Source organism: Zalophus californianus, chromosome X, assembly GCF_009762305.2.
Source record: "Zalophus californianus isolate mZalCal1 chromosome X, mZalCal1.pri.v2, whole genome shotgun sequence".
NCBI lineage: Eukaryota > Metazoa > Chordata > Mammalia > Carnivora > Otariidae > Zalophus > Zalophus californianus.
In genome coordinates this window covers 39,893,790-39,913,696 of record NC_045612.1, presented here as the reverse complement: position 1 = coordinate 39,913,696, position 19,907 = coordinate 39,893,790, and the positions used below count along the sequence as shown (strand labels likewise).

Here is a 19,907-nt window from a genome sequence, read left to right as displayed (position 1 = left end):
CCACACCCTGGTAGACTGAGGGATGGAGCAGTGAATAAGACAGACCGCTGTGGAGACTACGGTCCGTTGACAGAGATGGAAGATGCATAACCTGACAAATACCGTTCGTCTTCCTGCCAGTTGTGAGAAGCGCTACAAAGGAAATGAACAGTGCAGTGGCAGTGACACGGATGGTGACAGTGAGCCGAGGGGGCTCTGGGGTGGAGAACCGGCTTGAGAAAGAGGGGATAAGTGGCCTCTTACAAGCAGTGACATTTAAGCTGAGACCATTAGAGAGTTAGAAGGAGTGGGGGTGGAGGGGAGGGCAAGAGGACTCTAGGAAGTAGAATTCTCCTGTGCAAAGGCCCTGGGGTCAACCAGGTTGGCTAAATGAAAGAGGCAGGTGTGGCAAAGAAGGGGAACAGAAAAGAGGAAGGGCTGATGATGAGGATGAATTGGGAGGTGTCCCCTGGGACTTTGGGAGCCACAGTTTATTGCTCTGCTATGGGAAGCCAGTGGATGACTTATGGCGTAAAAGGTCTCTCCGACTGCTTCGTGGAGAAATGATTGTTGGGGGAGCTGCCCAACGGGGGAGGAAGCTGGGAGGCCGGTTAGCAGGTGGCTGCCGTGATTCCTGTGAGAACCAGCGGTGCTCTGGACCCGGGTGGCAGCAAGGGAGGTGCTGAGAGGTGAGCAGATGCGAGGCGCATCAAGAGGAGGCAGCCCGCGGGGCTTGCTGAGAGGTGGGGGATGCGTGAGGGGCTGGCGGTAAAGGATAGAAAGGGTCCTTCTTCATTTCCAGAATTGAGCCCGTGGGTAAGTGGCAATGAGTGCAAACCAAACCGAACGTGCCCACCAAGGCAGAAGGCATGCAGAGGGGAGATCAGTAGCCGGCCCCATGGTGGCAGTGGCCTTCAGTCCCAGGAGCTGCTGGAGGCAGAGATGTCCCCAAGGCCTGTCCCCCGGGAATCGGGTGTCACCTCCCTCCCTCGCTTGTGGCATACCTGAAGCTGGCATGGAGACCTTAGGGCTTCTGCCAGCGATTCATATTCTCACCCCTGCACTCTCTGGGTGCAAACTGCTCCTATCTACTCAGCCTCAGAATTACCCATCATTCATGCAGGACTGGGCCAAGGTCAGGCCAAGCCTCTTCCTTCTTTTCAAATTCTGTGGTTCCTACCTCATGAACCACGGTATGTCCCTGGAGGAACTTCCTGCTGCTGCCTCAGACACCCAGGCTTTCCTGGTGTGGTGAGCAGTAACTCCTGTGGGCACGTGACCCCCAGACCTGTCCCTCGAGCTCAGGATCAGCCGGGCGTGTGCTCTCAACTCACCTCTGGGCCCTGCCTTCCCCTTCATTCCGGGAAGTCCTGGGTCTCCGGGTGGCCCAACCTTGCCTGGAATCCCCATGAAGCCAGGCTCACCTCTCACGCCTGGCAAAGTCCAAAGGAGAGCAAGTCAGGGCCTCGCACGGTGGTGCGGGTGAGGGGTGGTGGGGTGAAGACGAGGCAGATTTGAGGGCGGGAAGAGCACGATCAGCGGGCCTCTCTTCACGGGGCTGCGGGAAGGGGCCATCTCTAACTGTGGAGTGGGAAAGGGCCCAACCACTGGCCGAGCAGCCATACCTTTCAGTCCTAGCTCTCCAGGGAGGCCGGAGAAACCTGGAATTCCTTGGTCTCCCTTGGACCCTTGAGAGCCAGGAACTCCAGGGAAGCCGGGGTCTCCAGGGTCACCTTGATCGGAGGATGGCCCAGGGGGCCCCGGGGGCCCCGGGGAGCCTGGGCGGCCTAAGGATAAGATCAGAAGAGGAATGAGGGCCGGTGAGCAGGAAGTGGCCACTGCTGAAGGCCTCAGCGCTGCTAGGAAGCCAAAGCCTGTTTCCCAGGGCAGAGAATGCTCCCTTGCTGTGTGTGGGGTCCCAGGGCCTGGTCCTTCCTGATCGCTCTGAGCAAATGCAGCCCGTTCCAGTCCCCTGTTGTCCCTGCTGGGGGAGGGATGTGAGGCCAAGCAGGCCCATGCCTGTCCAGCAGTAGGAATGGGGCCGGACTGTATTAGGACCTCTCCCAAATCCGGACAAAAGGTGAAGGCCAAACCTCTTGCGGGGGGCTTCCTGTCTTTACCTCGCTCTCCATCTAGGCCTGGTCGCCCAGGGTCGCCAGGCTGTCCCGCTATGACTGAGGGCAAGGAGAGGCCTGGGGCACCGGGCAGACCAGCAGGGCCCTGGAGACCTGGGAAACCTGCAAAGAAGAAATAAAAAGGGGCCGCTATGGGCTTGGTGTGGCCAGGCTCTCCCAGAGAAAGTGGAAGCGGTTAGGTAGGGGCCAGACCGGCGAACGCCAGCAGAGGGCTCTTCTCCCGTCGGTCGGTTGGTCTCCCTTTGCAGCCAGCCGAGGAGCACAGCCCACACGAGGTCACAGTGACTCCCTGTTCCACCCCGCGCCCCGCGCACCCCCCTCCAACCCCCAGCAGGTGCCGCAGTTCCTCCTCGGGAGGGAGCTTTGGAAAGTTCTAGCTTCCAGTGTCACTGGAAATGGAACTATTTCAGACAGATTTCCCTCAAATGGGGAAGAAAAGAAGGCATGACTGCAACATCTGGAACTGAAGTTTCTTTAAAGTGTTTTTTAAACCTTCTGGCCCTGTGGGCACATTTTCACTGAATTAGCCAGTTATGTCTGGGGCTGCCCAGAGAAGGTATGAGGGCCGAGGTGGGGCACGGGCTCCAGCCAGAAGAGCCGCGTGCTGGGTCCGAATGCAGGCCCCAAGGGCAGTACGGCTCCTGGTGTCTCGTAGGGCTAGTTTCTGGGTCTTCTAGGCAAACTGGGAAAGGCTTTGACAGGCAATCGGTGATACCAGCTGGCTGCTTGCTTAATTGCCTATAGAACAAATTTCTCTATACCACATCCCGCCCCCGCCTTTTGGTCAAAGAGAAAAGCTATTTATTAGAGTAGATAAAGAATACCTGTCTGCTCCGATATTTTTTACTTCTTTTCTGTTTGTGGAACGATTTCTACTATAACGTTCAAAACCAGAAAATTTCAACTGATTACAGAAGATTTATTGAATATGCATATGAAGACATACATGGAATCCTGATGGGAAACCACATCAAAGCCATATGTAAAATGTCAAAGTCCATCTTATACTTGTAGCATGAAAGAAATGTATTTATTATTTTGGCATATTCTAGGATACATTCCAATGACGAGAAATAGATTCCTACTGGTTGAAAACTATTCTGGTGGTCGAGATGATTTTTTGTTTCTTTGTAACAATAAAATCCAAAAATACTAATGTTGAATTTTTATTTTTCTGATGAAGAAAGCCAGAAATATTAATGTGGAACTTATTGTATTCTGTTAAAGAAATAGTAAATCCATAAAAATGCATAAAGAGAGATGGCGGACTGGTGAATTCCGGTGGTTTTTACAGCTCATTAGTGAACTGAATGCAGAGGGAACATAAAGAATAAAAAAGTAAATTTCAAGAAAAGACTCCAATTATTATAGGTCTGGAGACGAAACAAAAGAAAACAAGAAAAACAAGTTGTTAAGCCACGTGGTGTTACTTTTAAGTATGGTCAGTTATGTCTTGATGAATCTTTCAAGTATTTTTCTTTGTCACAAAGGTAAACATCTGAACAGAGAGACATATTGTGTTTTTTCCTGAAAATATAGCTTTATATATACACATACATATATTTTCATATATAAATATAAAATATATATATGGTGAAATGAAGCAAAAAGCAATAAACAAGATACCAGATGGTGCTGTGGGCAGCACACAGAGTATAAAAAGCTCCCATAGTAGTTTTTGGAGCTGCCTTCTCTTTTTATCTGTTTTTTGAGTTTAGAATTGTACCAATCTAGCATTAAAACTGAAATAAAGGTCCTCCTGGTCTCAAGTAGTTAAAAAAAAAAAAAAGCTCATGTATTTCTTTAAGAATGAGACACTTTAAAGGAGCACATGAAAATGCCCGATGGCATGTTTTTCCAACTCATTTCAGTGTCTGAGACTTAAAAAAAGCTTAGATGCACAAATGCAGCCTCTAAATATCTAGTGCAAATGCGACAACGAAGGGTGTGATTCAAAGTTATTTAGATAAAGGTATTATAGGGACAGGGACTGCTTTAGGAAGTTTGCTTCAGGGTAAATCTTCATTTTACACTGATTTCTATGATCGTAACAGAGTTAGGTTTCTATGGGGGGGGAAGATATTTGCTGTATACTTTTAAAACAATGTTTTAATTAAATATTGAGAACAACAGAATATTTATAAATCGCAAGTAAAAACTCACCCAGATAACAATGAACATCTCTGCTCCCACCACCCAGTTTAAGACAAAGATGGCATTACCTTTGAACTTCTTTGCATGCCCTTCGCAGATCCCTACCACCTTCCCTCCCTCTCGAGGGGCTACCACTCCTGAATTTTGTGTTTATCATTCCCACAGTTTGACCACACATATCTGTGTCCCTAAACGATATATTGCTTGTTTTCATTTATTTATAAACTTTAATCAGTGGAATCATACCCAACGGTTTTGTTTTTGTTTTTTTAAAATCAACATCATGTTCCTGAGCTGTATCCATCTTCACATGTGTTGTTTACTACATTTTTCATTGTGATTTTGTTATTACCTCAGAGAGCAAAAGGAAATGGATAATTTAATGACCAGGCATCCATAGTCAAGATGGGAAACCATCTGGGTTTTGCTTCTATCTGGGTCCCCTCTTTTCTACCTCCTGTGAAAGTAGCCACACTCTCTCCCTATGGGCTCAGACCCTGTGGGAGCCCCCACTCGGAAGAAGCTGCTGGCTTTCAGAAAAGAACAGGTTGGTCCCGACCAAAAGAAAGAGTAAACACAGAGAGAGCAGATGCACCAATATAAAATTCAGCAGAAAATGAATTAATGTAGAAATCAGTTCCTGGAAAACAGACACGCATTATACAAACATGCACATAAATTAGATGCGTGGGGACCTCAAGCTCCAGAACCATAATGGAGGAGCAGAACATTTTGCAAATAGGATTGCCCTGGGGAACACATCATGATATAACGGACAATGTTTCTTGAGCACCTACTATGTGCCAGGTGCTGCACTACGTGCTTTTATACCTATTACCTCGCTCCTCATTGGTTCCTCACCAAACCTGTGTTCTCGACTCTCTTATTATGCCCATTTTACAGAAAAGGAAAATGAAGGGTCCATTGGGGATTGAGGGGCAAGTCACTTCCTTGTTCAAGGTCATATAGCCAGTGAGGGGGTAGAGCTGGAATCTGAATCCAGTGGTCTGACTTCAGAGCCCATACTCCTAGGTGTGATGCTACACTAAATCTGTTTCCTGTTTTACATCGAGTGCCATGTATCTGGGTCTTCAGAACATTCGCAAGGAGAGGGAGAGACTCAGATTTCATTCTCGCCATTTGAGAGGTGGGGAAAGGAAAGCTCGGAAGGAGACTTCAGTTGATATCATGAGTCAGGAGCCGAGATTAGGGCAAAACCTGCTTTCTAGTAAACCCGACAGATCCTAACTGAGTGCCTGTGAGTGTCTCTCCTAGGGAGACATTTATCCTCAGTCTTGGGCTCCTTTCGGCAGCCATGCTGTCTTAGAGCCCTGGGAGTAGAGCGCCATCCACCCTGGACGCTGAGGAACTTCCGGCAAATCTCTTGCTAAGTGGACAAGCCCTGGACCTCAGGACCTTTAAAGTCAGGCCCTGGCCAAGGGCACAAGAGAGCCCCTGGGGTTAATAAGGGAGAGCAGGAGGGAATAGGGAGGCTAGAAGGAGCTCACCGGACTGCTCCTTGACACACCTTCCGGGAAAGCCCTAGGCATGGCCCCCCCGCCCCCAGCAGTCAGTTCCACTGGGTTCCGAGCTCCCCAGAGATGTGAAGACATGCACAGCTCAACCCTGTGAGCCACGTGGCCCTGAGGAGCCCCGACCTTGGCTCCCCAGCTGGGCCTTACTCAACTTCTATAAGGCCTGACTTGGGCTCACTTACCTCGGCCACCTTTTTGTCCTTTCACGCCTGGCTTCCCTGGGGTACCGAGGCCAGTTCCTGGAGAACCTCTTTCCCCTTTGGGACCGGGCAGGCCAGCTGGCCCAGGCACGCCGGTTATACTAGGTCCTAGGAGGAGATGCAGACAGAAGAGGGACAAAACTCAGTGCGGGCGAGGCCCTCATGCCTAGCTCACGGGCCCCTGGGGGCCTGCCTGACGCGCACCAGAAGCTGAGTACTGAAGTAATCGGAAGGAGAGCTCATTCTGGGTAGAAGAACAAACTCCTTCCCCCTTCCTCCTTCCTCCACAAATCAAGGCACCTCAGATCGGGGGCCTGGCAAGGAGATCTGTGAGCTGAAGGATATGGGATACCCCACAGTTGAGAACCCATGGCCAGCCCCCTGCCAGCCTTCTGGAAGAGCCGATGCTCTCCTCCTTGCCCTTGAGGGTCTTCCTTACCTGGAGTTCCGTGGGTTCCCTTGGTTCCTGGAAGCCCATTCAGTCCATGTAAACCAGGAAGTCCAGGGAAACCTGAGGAGACAGAGTTATCAGAAATGGCTCTGGCAACTTTGGAATCGTGAAGGGTCAGCCAAAGTTCCTGCCCCCCAGGGCCTTCCAAAGTCCTCATTTTAAAGGTCATGGTCTTTCTGGAGGCCTTACTTAATGCCCTAAGGGGGAGCAGACCGCTCCCTAACCTCCACCCTAGCTTTTCCTGAGTCTCATTAGAGACCCATACAGCTTTAAGAGCAGGGTGGTAGATGATTAGGTCTCTTCGAGGACGCAGTGAGTTGCCACCTCCCAGAGACTCGCTACCCAACCCTGAAGTCAGGGGAAGCCTATGTGTGCCAGGACAACAGCCTTGCTCGCTAACTCTTCTCTCCATGGATTCCCTGTTCTTCTCTTCCTGTTATCTATCACATGGCCAGTCAGTGACTCCCCCGGAAATGGCTTGCCCCCAGAGAGTGTCTCCTAATATAAAGGAGCTGCTGTCCTTTTTCTGAGGGAAGAACCTCTTTCCCCACGGCCTCCTCTCAAATAGACATACCTTTGGTTCCCATTAGGCCAGAAGGTCCCAGGGGCCCAGTTGCCCCTGGATGGCCTGGAGAACCCGGAAACCCTGGATTTCCTCTCATGCCTGCAATCCCGGGGAGTCCTGAAAGTGAAAGCAAGGCAGGAGCTCAGAGTGGGCCACGGCTTGAAGCTGACCCTCACTTTTTCAGAATATAGTCGTTGGGTGGCACCGTACCTGGGGAGCCGGGAAGGCCAACATCTCCAGAAATACCAACATTCCCATCTTCACCTTTGCTTCCTGGGAAACCCACATCGCCAATGAATCCATCTGTTCCTTTCTCACCTACAACATCAAGAAAAATGCTGAGTGGTCAGGCCCCGTTTCGGGCACCGTGTTTTTCCCAGGGGAGGGGGAGCAGGAAAGGAAAGCTACTTGAACTGTCAAGAGAGCCTGGTCCAATGAAAAACTTTGAAAAGGATGGTAATAGAAGACCTGTCTTTGCATTTGCAAGGTGCTGCCCGCTAAGGTAAGTAAACGTGCTCTGTGTGCCCCCATAAGGAGGAACAGTGGGTGGAAATGGGTGGAAATGTTCGAGAACCAGTTTAGATAATTATAAACGGAGGAAGTGGATGCCATTATCCCAAAGGTCTTACTCGACTTAACTCATGAGTCTCAAAGGAAAAGTAGACTGGTTTGCTTGGGGAAACCGTGGGCTGCCTATGAGTGGATACGTGTCAGGGTAGGAATTTCTTTGCACTGGAAAGAAGTTACAGAACTCGGGGTTGACCTCCCCAATTCCTCCCGATCCTCAGTTTTGAGGAGCTTGTGAGACACGTGAGATAAAAGGACAGTAGACTTACCTTTAAAACCAGACTCCCCAGGTTGTCCCTTGGGTCCTGGGCTACCGGAAATTCCAAGTGTCTGACCTTGATCTCCTGGGGATATGAAGATATTGTCCAAGTGGTCAGGAGAAGCTAGAGCTCATTTTGCAGCAAAGAGATCTTTTGATGGCAAAACCTTTTCAGATTCAACGTAGCCAGAGATCTTTGACAAAACTATGCATTGGGTAAAAAGTGACCAATCACCAAAAAAAGGCTGGGATGTTATCAGGCTACTGGCAAGAAATGCTGCTACGTGAAGCATATCTCCATTGGGAAGACATCGCTAGGTTCAGTATGGGCAGAGAAGATGGGAGGAGGGGTGCTAAAACATCACCAGAATGGAACAATGATGATGGCAAGTATGGGAAATTTTCCTGCCCCGTGGGCTGGGCTCAGCAGGGAAAAAGACTGTCTTGAGCCGAGGCCCTCTTCTGCTGCTGAGTTTGGAAGGCAAGTGGGTCAAACCACTGTTTGTCACACGTCTTTGAGGAGCAAAGCCCTTTGCAAAGGGGTCTTGGCCAAAGGGGAAAGGTAAATCAATTCACTTCCCCTTGAACACCGAGTTTCCTTCCCCAAGAACCCTGAGCCTGCTAGAAATCCACCTTGCTCTGGAAACACCCATTAAAAGAGAAAATGCTCCTCACTTTTTTTAAATTATTAATTATGTTCAGTTAGCCAGCATATAGTACATCATTAGTTTTTGATGTAGTGTTCAATGATTCATTAGTTGTGTATAACACCCAGTGCTCATCACAACATGCACCCTCCTTAATGTCCATCACCCTGTTACCCCATCCCCCCACACCCTTCCCTTCTGTAACCCTCAGTTTGTTTCCTGGAGTCTCTCATGGTTTCTCTCCCTCTCTGGTTTCTTCCCATTCAGTTGTCCCTCCCTTCCCCTGTGGTCCTCTGCACTATTCCTTATGTTCCACATGTGAGTGAAACCATATGGTAATTGTCTTTCTCTGCTTGACGTATTTCACTTAGCATCTATACAATGGAATATTACTCAGCCATCAGAAAGGATGAATACCCCCCATTTGCATCGACATGGATGGAACTGGAAGGGATTATGCTCCTCACCTTTTGAACCTGGGAGACCAGATGTTCCTGGGAGTCCGGGAGTTCCATTGAGACCCTTTGAACCCTTCGAAAAATATGGAAATCGTTTCTGCCCGGAGCTCAGGGCCTCCCACGCTCTCACCGCCCCCCCCCCCACAAACCATTGCCTGAGAGAGGTCTACTGTGTACGCTGTGGCAGGGGTGGGTGGGTGGAGGAGGCATCCTGCGGAAGGGAAGGTGATGAGCCAAGGGTGGAAAAACATAGTCAGGGTTTTTAGGGGAGGGACTCTATCTGCAAATTAATCCTGGTCTCGTCATTCATAACTTCCCAATGGCTATCAAAATGAGAATCTTGGGAAATCAAGGTATGGCTGTTGTAGCAAGTCTCTTTGAAAATACAGGACGTGACCGTCCGGCCGGATTCTTGGTGGTGTGCTCTGCAGACAGTCAGCTAGCAGCACCCATGCCAAAGCTCTGGAGCCACAACGCACAAGGAAAAGGATTGCCTCACCGGGCAGGGCGACAGCCCTCAGCTGCGAGTCCTGCAAGCTTCGGGTCCCTGCAAGGAACCACGTAGCAGGCTGGATGTGCGCAGGTCCTGGAGTCTGCGTTTGGGCTGATGTGACCATTTTCACAGGAAAAACTGCCTTGACTGACTCATGTCCAGCACTCTGTCTGAGTCTGGGACATGGGCGTGTCAGCTGCCATCAGTCCAGTGACTCCCCCGGAAGTTGGTGTGGTTTTGAGTTGCGGAGCCATCCGTAGTAAAGACATACACTACCTAGTGCCTTGCGTGGGAATCTGAGTTCTGGGCCGGGTCTCTGTGTTCGCTGACCTCCCTACCCTGGATGCCCCCTCCATTTGCCTGGCTTTTTCCACACATTTGGGATATCTGTTCATTCTGAGCCTTTGCTCATGCTGGGACCCCTCCCAGAATGCTTTCCCACTTTGACTCCATCCCTCCTAGGGCAGGAGGGGTCAGGACCATCCAGCTAAGAATACTTTCTTTTGCAGTTGCTTCTGGGATGTGTGTGTGTGTGTGTGTGTGTGTGTGTGTGTGTGTGTGTGTGTGTGTGTGTTCTCTCCACTCTCCATCAGATGGACTGATGCTTTTAGAGGGACAGGGACTTTGCCTGCAGGGAGGACAGGCATTCTGGGATCCAGTTCATTCGGTCCCTTCAGTACTGCTACTATGACGGCTACTACTTATGGAGAGCCCACCATTTGCCAGATACCAAGCTAAGCGCTTTACGTGGATTAGCGCGTTTAATCCTCACTGCTGTCCCGAAGGAGGTTTGAGGATCATTCCCGTTTTGTGCAGATGAGAAACGCGAGGCTCAGGCAAGGTAAGCAATATGCACAGAATCACAGAGCTGATGAGCGGGGGACAGAGATCCGAACCCAGCTCCATCTCGTGCCTATGCCTATTCTGTTGCCCTGCCTTTGAAGGACCCAGACAAGCTGATTTGGTTATTTGCCACTTGTCAACAATGACCTTTCTGAAATCACAACGTCAAGAGGCCTGTACCAAAGTCTTACGATGTGCCTAGCTCAAGGGCAGGGGCGGCGGCGGGGTGCGGACTTCTAGAAGAATGTGTAAGGACTCGTTCTCAAGGCCTGACAATCTCGTTGAGGAAATCGGGCCCACACAGAACCAACTGGGATTCATATAAGCAATGAGAAGTGCAGCATGCCTGTAGGGTGGGAGCTCCGAGACTACTGGGGGAGTGGGTGCCTGGGGCTGGGGCCCAAAGCACGGGTGGGCATTAGCCAGTTAGTTGCAGAGGAGGAGGCTCTGCCCTGTGGGGGAGAGAGCATGAACAAAGGTCCAGAGGAAGGAACCTTCAGGAAAGGGGTGGGGGAAGACCTGCCAGACTCAGGGAGAGGGCTTCATCTAGGGTGAGCTAGGGGAAGGGGCCGGGAAGTGGGCTGGGGCCAGAAAGATGGGGTGCAGGGGCCTGTCCCCCTGCTACAGAAGTCCTTCCCTGGTGCAGAGACCAAGAGCTGGGTGCACTTACGCTTTCCCCTGGTATTCCTGGGAAACCTGTGATTCCAGGGGACCCCTTCAGGCCAGGTAAGCCCCGTTGTCCTGCGGAGCCAGGGAGGCCTGCTCTCCCAATGAGTCCCTTGATGGTACTGGGGAAGCCGGGAGCTCCAGGCAATCCTGGTGGCCCCGGGGGGCCGACCTCTCCTTTGTCACCTGGGAAAGAAGTAAAGGGCTTAGAGAAAAGATCCTGGGCAAGAGCAAACCTGCTCCCCAAAGGTGCAGGACCCTGGATCACAGGCAAACAAAGTGTAGCCTTGGGGACTTGGGGATGGCTAGCTGGGGGGGGGGACGGTGTGAAGGTGTGGGTGGGGGAGGTGCCTTCAGCCTTAGGGGGCACCAGTCAGCACCACCCCGGCTCAACACTGCCAGTGCCCATGCCCCAGCATCTGCCAGGCTTCTCCGGGGGGAACAACAGGGGTACCACAGCCTGTGGTTCAAAACTTCAGTTCCAGAGTGGCAATGAAAAGTGGCAGCCTTGAAGTCCAGACACCCCTCAGGCCCAGAGAAGGCAGCCTCCCTGGACCGCCTGCCGCCACCCACACTGCCACTTTGCGGGGGGGCGTCTTGTGCTGCGGGGCCTCTTTTCTCAGGAGGGAAGTTGAAGATGAGCGTTTCTCCTGCCCGTTGCCTGCCCCCGGCACCTCTGGGCCCAGGAAATCCGGTGGATCCAGCTGAGCCTCTCGAGCCTTTGTCTCCTTTGAACCGAATGTTCAGTGTGGGCGGTCTTGGGCTGGGTATTCCAGCTGGCCCTGGGTCGCCTCTGTCTCCTGCGGGGGGGGGGGGGGAGTAGATCGTGAGACCCTCATGAGAGGAAGCTTAGACACGGGGTCAGGCACGGGCTGACCTTCCATCTCAGCTCCTCCCGCACCACCCCCAGGCCTCCTTTCCGGGCCCTGCCCCGCCCCTGGCTCCCCAGCTTCCCACCTATGTGCATGCCCTCTCCCTGGACGGGCCCAAGCCGGCCAGCAACTTTGAAGCCTACTCCAAACCCCTCTCCACTGAGCGTCTGGGAACGTACCATGAGGCCTCTAACATGCGGCAAAAAACTCACAAGTGATTAGATCTTTTGGTTTAAAAGCCAAGGTTTGGGGTTCAGAAGCCCCAAATCTCATTATCTAACACAGGATGGGTATAAGCCACACCAGCTTCAAGGTCAATGGACAAAATGTACCTTGGGAAGCGGGGCTAGCAAGTTCAGAATTCAGTTCCCGAGCTCACCTTTTTCACCCGCACCACCGGCCCGTCCAGATGGTCCCGCTCTTCCGGCTGACCCAGAAATGCCCTTTAATCCACTTGCGCCAGGAATACCTGGGAGACCAGGCATCCCCGGGAAACCAGCCAGCCCAACAGACCCCTTCTCACCTGTTGAGAAACGAGAACTTCTATTATTATCCCTGCCTGACATACAAGGAAATGGGCCGCTCAGAGAGGTTAAATAACTTACCCCAAATCACACAGCTTGGCAGTTGCAAAGAAGGGATTCCAACCCACATTTCTCTAAGTCCAAAGCCCCAGCTGTTAATGTTTACATATTATACTACTTCCCTGAACAGGGACGTGGCACTAAAGCAACAGGAAGGAAAGAGGAGGTGGGCGCCTCTCTTACGATGTGCCAAGTTAGAGCTCATGGGTGGCACAGAAAGGAAAAAAAAAAAAAAAGCCTAGGACCGGGAGGCAGGGAGGTGAGCCCTAGCCAGGTGCTGTTGCTAATCGGCTGTGTGACCTTGGGCCCGTCATTTGCCTCTGTATAAGATGGAGACGCCTCCCCTCCAACCTCTGGTGGTCTAGCAGAAACGGAGAGCCATCGGGCCCCATGGAAGGGGTGGAGCAAATGAGTATACCCAGCGTGGCGGTCACTGTCCTGGGCCTTCCTGACAGCGTTACCCAGCCCAGCGCTCCACCCAGCCAGCAGCGGGGGTGACTCACCTTAGGTGGGAGCCTTCCCTTAGCACGGCTCCGCCCGACGCTCTTACCACAAACAGTCCCACCCACTTTACTTACCCTTCAGACCTGGCAGGCCTGGCAACCCAGTGTTCCCTGGCAAGCCTGAGCTCCCCAAGAAGCCAACCAGCCCTGGAGATCCCGGAAGGCCTTTCAGCCCCGGCAGGCCTCTCTTTCCAGCTGATGAAGGGGGACCTGTCTCGCCTCTTACACCTTTCTTTCCAGGATGTCCTGAATTAGCACAGGAGAGAACACAGGACAGCCGTCAAGGGAGGCTGTGTCCAGATCTGGGCCACTGCCCGTTCCCATGGCTTCTGGTTGGCTGGCTGGCTGGGTGTTGGAAATGGTCCCTTAACAATGGCCCTGTGCAGGCTGCTAACTGGCAGGCTTCTCAGCTCGCTGAAGCCTTAGCGCTTACCACCCCGAGCCTCACGCACGCCAGTGGCTATTACTTTCAGCATGGCACGGTGGCTGGCAGGGTGCGCAAACCCCTTCCGATTAGAACTTCTTCCCCCTTTTATGAATGTGGTTCACATCTTCGCCTGTGAATGGAGCTCTGGGAAGCCAGGGCGGCAACTGGACCCTAGCTCCCTGGTACGTCCATTCTGAGCCACGCCACAATGACTGTTTCCTGAGCCAATCTGGTGAAGCAGAGGTTAAAGCCGGACATTGTTTCAGCCTCCCAGGGAGCCATGGATACAGGGCTGCCCTTTTAATCCCTCTTGCAAGCAGTTAAGTCAGCCAGTTCCTTGGCATTAAGGTTGAAAGACCCCCTAGTGCCAAGTCCTGTAGAAATCCCCAAGGCCCATTTGGTCTCCTAGGTATTCTGGGATTTCTTTCACCAGGCTTTAAGTTGGTCAATGGGATTAACCTCCTGAGCTGCTGCCAAAGTGGAATGTTCAGGTACAAAGCAAGGAAATTAAAAAACCAAAGGATTAAATCAGTGACGACAGAGGTATGTGGGCCCCCGAGGACCTCAATGAATGGCTGACTTGGCTTTCCATGAATTGAAAAGCATCCAGGAGCTGCAAGCCCCAGGATTCTAATGGGGGGCTGGGAAGGGGATTCCACAACAAGGGAAGGAAATTCAATGGGGGCCAGCCCCCCAGCATGAGTCCGGGGACCCCTGGCCTTGCCAGGCTCTAGCATATAGTCCGAGAATTCCTCGAGCAGCGAAGCCGGTGGGGGTGTTAGCCTGTGAGCTTGCATAGTTTTCTCACCTGGACGGCCCATGGGAAGACCCCAGAAACACAGAAGGCTAAAGGGGATAAAAAGCAGTTGAGCGGTTCTGCAAAAACTCAACTTCAGTCACGTGGCCAGGAGTAAGGTGGGGAGGTAACATAGTCACTGAGGCAGGGGTGAGGCAGGTGGCAGGAGGAGCAGGGGAGCCTCGAACACTAGGCTGGAGCCGGGGGGGGGGTGTCAGCCCCACGGCCCAGTCCTCAGAGGCATGCTCGCCCAAGAGGCAGGCCACCATGCAGCCACCCTCTGCTCAAGCTTCTGCCCCCTGACCCCAAGCAGGCTCCCCAGGGCCCCAGCCGAGCCAGCGGAGATGGCTAGACACCCCTGCACAACTAGGGTGGTTTCTCGAACTGGGAAAGGGGGAGCGAGGCCATGGGGGAGGGGTGGGGAGGGATGCGAGCTACCTACCCTTTTGGAAGCTAAAGTACAGAAATCTCTTCTGCTTGGCACTGCCAGGGCCCCCTGAGATTGGGAACTGTGAGAGGTTGGGAAAGTCGAGGATCCTTCTAGACCCTGCCCCTGGTGCACTCCTTCTGTTGCCCCTCGGGGCGCCAGGGCCCAAGGCCCGGCTTAAGGCTGTCAAGCTGGAGCTCCTCCTCTAAAGAACCTACCTGAAGGGCCTGGAAAGCCTGGTGCACCCGGGAGCCCGGGTTTGCCCTTGACGCCAAATAGACCATCAGGCCCAGGGGGCCCTGGCTGTCCCACGTGGCCCGGTGTGCCAGGGCTGCCCCGTTCACCTTTGGGGCCTAACAGGCCCGACTTCCCAAGCAAACCTAGTGAAAGGAAGGGGCAGATGATCAACAGCCTGGATGGACAGCAGGGACTGGTGACCAAAGCAACTTGCCGCGCAAGAGCATGGCCCAGGGTACATCCCCGTGCTATGGCCTCCTCTGTTCCAGCCCTCGCGGCAAATCAGAGGCTGTACCAGAAACTGGACTCTCCATCATGGTCACTTCCAGATTGACTAAGTAAGGAGAACAGACTCCGGTGATTTAAGAAAAAGTTCCCAGAAGGGAGAGACAGAACAAAATGACTTTTCAGTGTCACCCCCTCATGGAGCCACCACCCCAGGCTCAAGCGTGTATTCATGAATACATGCAAGGCTATGCCGGTCACCGAAAGACTTTCCATAGACTGTTAAATAAGTGAGTCAAAAAGACTCACCCTTGGGTCCCGGAAGGCCAGAGTCTCCAGGAAATCCTCTGTCCCCTGGCAATCCCTGTAGGCCTTGCTCCCCCGGAGCACCATCCTCAGCACCAAAGATGTCACCAGGGGCTCCCTTGGAACCGGGTAAACCTGGACTGCCAAGTTCCCCGGGCAAGCCATCTTTCCCAGGGAACCCAGGAAACCCAGGCAAGCCCTTCTCCCCACGAGGTCCAGGAAATCCTAAATGTAAAGAGGCAAAAAATAAAAAGGCCATGGAGGTTTAGAAGGGATAGGTCTGGGTAGAGATCTCGGAGACAGATTTGGGTTTTTCTATTACAAAAGCTAACATTTCAATAATGTGTGTCACTTCTCTTGAAAGGCAAGAGCCTCTGGTCCTGGGAGGACATGCCCAGAGGTGGGGACTGCACCCTGTGAGCTGCAGAAGGTTTTAGCTCAGTGAGGCCAGGCCTGGGGCTGAGCCCAGTAACCCACTCCCCGGGCGGCTCCACTGGCCGAAGGGCCCAGGTGATACCCAGGACTCTCCGTCAAAGGCCCAATTTCTTCTGGAGTCATCTATCCTCTGCTGTCATGCCTCCCTCCTCCGTGGGTGGTTGGAGGGGTTTGAAGCTGGATAAATAAACCATGGAGGGTCTGGCCCGTGACGATCCCCGTGCCGCAGAGCAGGCTGGTTCAAAAACTGAGTGGGGGTCAGAACTACCTGGGGAGGGGGGGCTAGGCCACACCCAAATGGCTGGGCACCACCGCCCCCTGCCCCGAGCTTCTGAGCAGTAGCTCTGCTGAGGGGCCAAGAGTCTGCATTGTTATTAACAGGTTCCCAGGAGACGCTGGTGCTGCAGCTCTGGGGAACACAGTTTAAGAACCACTGGGGCAGTGGAGAACAAGCTTGCCGCAGGGTGTGAGCAAAGGGATAGAAAGAAACCACTTCCCTCTGACTCATCTGAACATCTTTGTGTGACCTAGAAGGATTCGATCCAGGAACTTGCCAGAGGCTTGGCAGTCAGCTAAGCGGTGGAGTCCTAGCTCTGTCTCTAGTGACTTTGTGACCTCAGGCAAAGGCACTTTCCACCTGAGCTTCATCTGAAAGTGAAGGGCTTGTCCTGGCTGATGGCCCTGACCACTCTGACTCACTGCCACGCTCTAGCTTGAAGCCTTGTCTCACCTGAGTACGAGATCAAAACCACCCCGCCCACACCAGAGCACAAACCTCACTGCCTGGGATCAATGGATGGCTGGCAACCACGATTCAAAGCCACAGTCACAGGGGAGGAGAGAAGCAGGCGAGGAAAAGCTTCGTTCCTTACCTGGCAATTCAGGAAGTTGAACCAATCCTGGACTTCCAGGCTCTCCTTTATTTCCACGCAGTCCAGGCTGGCCTGGGGTCCCAGGGAGGCCACGGGCCCCTTTAGGGCCTGCGAACCCGAACATGAGCGGTGAGGGGAAAGGAAAGTCAGGGTGCCTGGTCACCTTTGCGATGTTCACTCAAGAATCCTAGTCTCTTGGGCAGGGCAGGGGGCCTCTTAGCCTTACCCCACCGCACGGACCGCTCCAGGAGCCATTCTATTTCCTCACTGCTCAAGGCCACCCTCTCGGGAGGAATGTGCCCCCCCAAATGCTGCCAGCGTGGGCCCCGCTTCCTTGGGCTCATGGCCCTTATGAGTATGCTCAGTGGCTTTCTCTGGACTCATTCCATACCTGGGAATCCGGGAGCTCCTGGTAAGCCTGATGGACCATAGGACCCAGGAATTATACACGGCAAGGTGATGCCTGTAAGAGGTATCACGTATCACGTAAGCATCCGGTGAGCCTGCCAAGTCAGGAACGATTTCCCCCTAGCATGCTCCTTTACTCCCATCCCCTCAGATGGCACAACCAAGTTCTTCCCATCCAGCAGCTGGGAGCCCATGCAGAAGAATCCTGGCATCAGAAGCTCTTGGGAGTTACTCCCAGTGCAACTCCTTGTAGATAAGAGTATCCCCTAGGGGCCAAGTGCCAGAAAGCCACCTCCTAAACCAACGTCCAGTGGGCAGGCAGTCATCTATGCAGGAGATGTCCCCTAACAAGATCTCTGAGAGGTAGCTTATGTAGGAGCAGCACCAAAGGGCGACTGCCTACTCGCCCCACCCTCATATGGAGCCTCTCCCTAGGATGGGGGCTTGGGGTTCGTCCTGAGGGTCCATTATGGCCATGTGACTAGATTGGAGGGCTTGCAGCCAAGACCCCTTGAGTTCACATGTCCGCCCTTTTCTTGAAATGAAAACAACCCACTGGGTTCTTTTGCCCCACCTCATTTGGGATCTACAGAAACCTACTGACGATGACCCTGGGTCTGAGGTAGCTGTATTGCTGTACTAGGCAAACATTGAAGGCCACGCTCTTGGCCATGACACACAGTGACCCTTCCCTTAGCTCCTCCTTTGAAAATGTCAACTCTGCGACTCAGGGAGAAGCAGTAGTCAGTTTCAGGGTTCAAGACATTGAAATTGGCAGGCAGAGCCCCTTCCCTAGCAAATTCCTCCTTGCTCGTTCGTAGTGCAAATAAAGAGTCTATATAAGATCACAGAGGGCAGGTTTAATAAAATACCGATGAACAAATTGTGTGTCGGCTCCCTCAAGTGCCATTTACAAACAACTGCTATGCTAATTAAAATTAGTCTTGCCTATTCATTAAAACAATCCCCCAAGGGCTGCCTAAAGCCACAGAGCCAATAGTTCTAGTAAACTGCGATAGCTTTTGCCCATACTTAAGAGAAATCACAAATTGCATTTCTTGCAGATATGTATACAAGCTATGATTCAGATTGCACACTCAACTGGCTGCCATTCCTCCTCCACGTGTTCTAGTCCTAAAACAAAATGGGGGATTGAACGGTACAGTTTATTGGTTAAGAGTTTGGGCTCTGAGGCCAGAGAGACCTGAGCTTGCCTCCTAGTTCTGCTACACTCACTAGTCGTGGGGGCAAGATACTTCAACCTCCCTGAGTCTCAGGCATAAAACAGAAGCTACTCTTCTTAGACGGTGTTTGTGAGGATGACAAGACAGGATGCTAGCAGCATTTCACCGGGTGCCCAGGACCCTGGTGGTTGCTCAGTAAATGGCCGTTTTTGTTTGTTTGTTTGTTTGTTTGTTTTTAATCATCTTATTTAGGGAGGAGTATTCAGAAGAGCTCCTCCAAGGCCATCCCCTGGTTTCTACCTTAGTCCGGTTAGCGACACTACTCTATAGCCTGGGCAGGGACTGTCTGCCTTCTAGACCGCAGGTCCTGAGAGTCATACTTCTACAGCTGGAGAGAGGGCGTTAGGGCCTGACCGTTCCCCATAGGTGCTCACACCCACCTGCCAGGTGCTGAGATGATGGTGCTATTTCTGAGGGCCATCTCCCTACTATAGAACTATATAACCTGTGGGTAAGCTCGTCATGATAAGATGCTCGGCCGGGTGAGGGCTGCCAATTCTGTGCTCAGCTTGGGCCTTGGTCCTTTGGACTAGACGGAAGAGCGGCTTCCCTGGATGCTATCACAAGAGGGACCCTGCAGACGATTCTCATGTCCCCGCTATTTCAATAGCCCGTTGACTCCAATGTATCAAACACTGCCGTTTCATTGCTTCCAATCTTATGAAACAAAGGGTAAAATCCAAATATCTCTGCACTGGCTGCAAACATGAACATCCATCCTCACTCCATTCATTAGATAAGTTTCATAAATTCTTTTCACTTGTGACAGCCAGATAAAAAACCTTTAGAGGATGGGGCCAAGGACAGGCATCTGGAAAGGCTCCAGGACAGACCTGTGCGCCACAGCACACTTGTGTATTGCGAGCAGAGGGTCAAAACGCTCAGGGGGGAAGAACTTCAAGTCACCCTGGTACCTGGCTCTTTCACTTTACACCTCTGTCTTCTACTTTCCAACCCTGAATTCAGAGCCTTCTCCCCACCACAAAGCAGAAATCAGCTCTCTCTGCCTTCTGTTTCATAAGTGCAACACACGAGCAAATTAATGAGAATTTAGTGTCTTCAGAATGTGTCTTCAGAATAAAAAGTGCCTCTGCTTCTGGAGATTCTAACATCTCCGTTTACTCTGGGTCCCATGAATGAACATCAGACATGTGTGCATCCTTCCGGGTACCTCCCAAGGCAAGTTATGGCCCCAGTTAAGTTCACAAAATGAAGGTGCTCCAGGCAGACATCAGCCAAGCCATCGACATGCATGGTGAAGGAAATTAGTCTCTCTCAGAGACCGCATGCCCACTTACTGCTTTGTGCCCCAGCCTTAGGATCACCCCCTTCCCCCAACCAGAGGCTCCAGTGCAGTGCTCAGGCCATCATGAGTGTCTGAGATAGAGGTGAATGAAAAGGAAGGAAGCTTTTGCCCACACTGGTGTTTGAGAACCTCGACACTGAGCTAGCTCTCACCTCCCTCTGTGACTAAGTGTCCTTTACCAACGTTCTCCCTGCAGCAGCAATCACCTAGACCAATCGAGTAAAGAAGAAAATTAAACCGGGACAGCAGTTTCTTGAGGTCCAAGGGAAGTCTGGCCTGCAGCCTGGGTATGCCCACCGATCACAGTCCCTGT

The 19,907-nt window shown here is 52.3% G+C and overlaps 1 protein-coding gene across 5 annotated transcripts in view; it reads right to left on the bottom strand.

Annotated features, from left to right (window-relative positions):
• COL4A6 (collagen type IV alpha 6 chain) overlaps positions 1–19,907 on the bottom strand; it is a 268,983-nt gene that overhangs the window by 7,441 nt on the left and 241,635 nt on the right. For 3 of the 5 annotated variants that reach the window (XM_027609383.1, XM_027609386.1, XM_027609388.1), the window contains 18 exons: positions 19,747–19,800; positions 17,028–17,099; positions 16,637–16,744; positions 15,333–15,554; positions 14,780–14,941; positions 12,987–13,157; positions 12,204–12,347; positions 11,627–11,752; positions 10,957–11,138; positions 8,960–9,023; positions 7,856–7,930; positions 7,230–7,337; positions 7,029–7,136; positions 6,443–6,514; positions 5,986–6,111; positions 2,100–2,216; positions 1,605–1,766; positions 1,314–1,412 (listed from right to left, as the gene is read on the bottom strand). In XM_027609383.1, the coding sequence (XP_027465184.1) occupies positions 1,314–1,412; positions 1,605–1,766; positions 2,100–2,216; positions 5,986–6,111; positions 6,443–6,514; positions 7,029–7,136; positions 7,230–7,337; positions 7,856–7,930; positions 8,960–9,023; positions 10,957–11,138; positions 11,627–11,752; positions 12,204–12,347; positions 12,987–13,157; positions 14,780–14,941; positions 15,333–15,554; positions 16,637–16,744; positions 17,028–17,099; positions 19,747–19,800 (2,172 nt within the window). The remainder of the gene's footprint in view (positions 1–1,313; positions 1,413–1,604; positions 1,767–2,099; positions 2,217–5,985; positions 6,112–6,442; positions 6,515–7,028; positions 7,137–7,229; positions 7,338–7,855; positions 7,931–8,959; positions 9,024–10,956; positions 11,139–11,626; positions 11,753–12,203; positions 12,348–12,986; positions 13,158–14,779; positions 14,942–15,332; positions 15,555–16,636; positions 16,745–17,027; positions 17,100–19,746; positions 19,801–19,907) is intronic. The other 2 variants (XM_027609384.1, XM_027609387.1) reach the window with 1 other exon arrangement.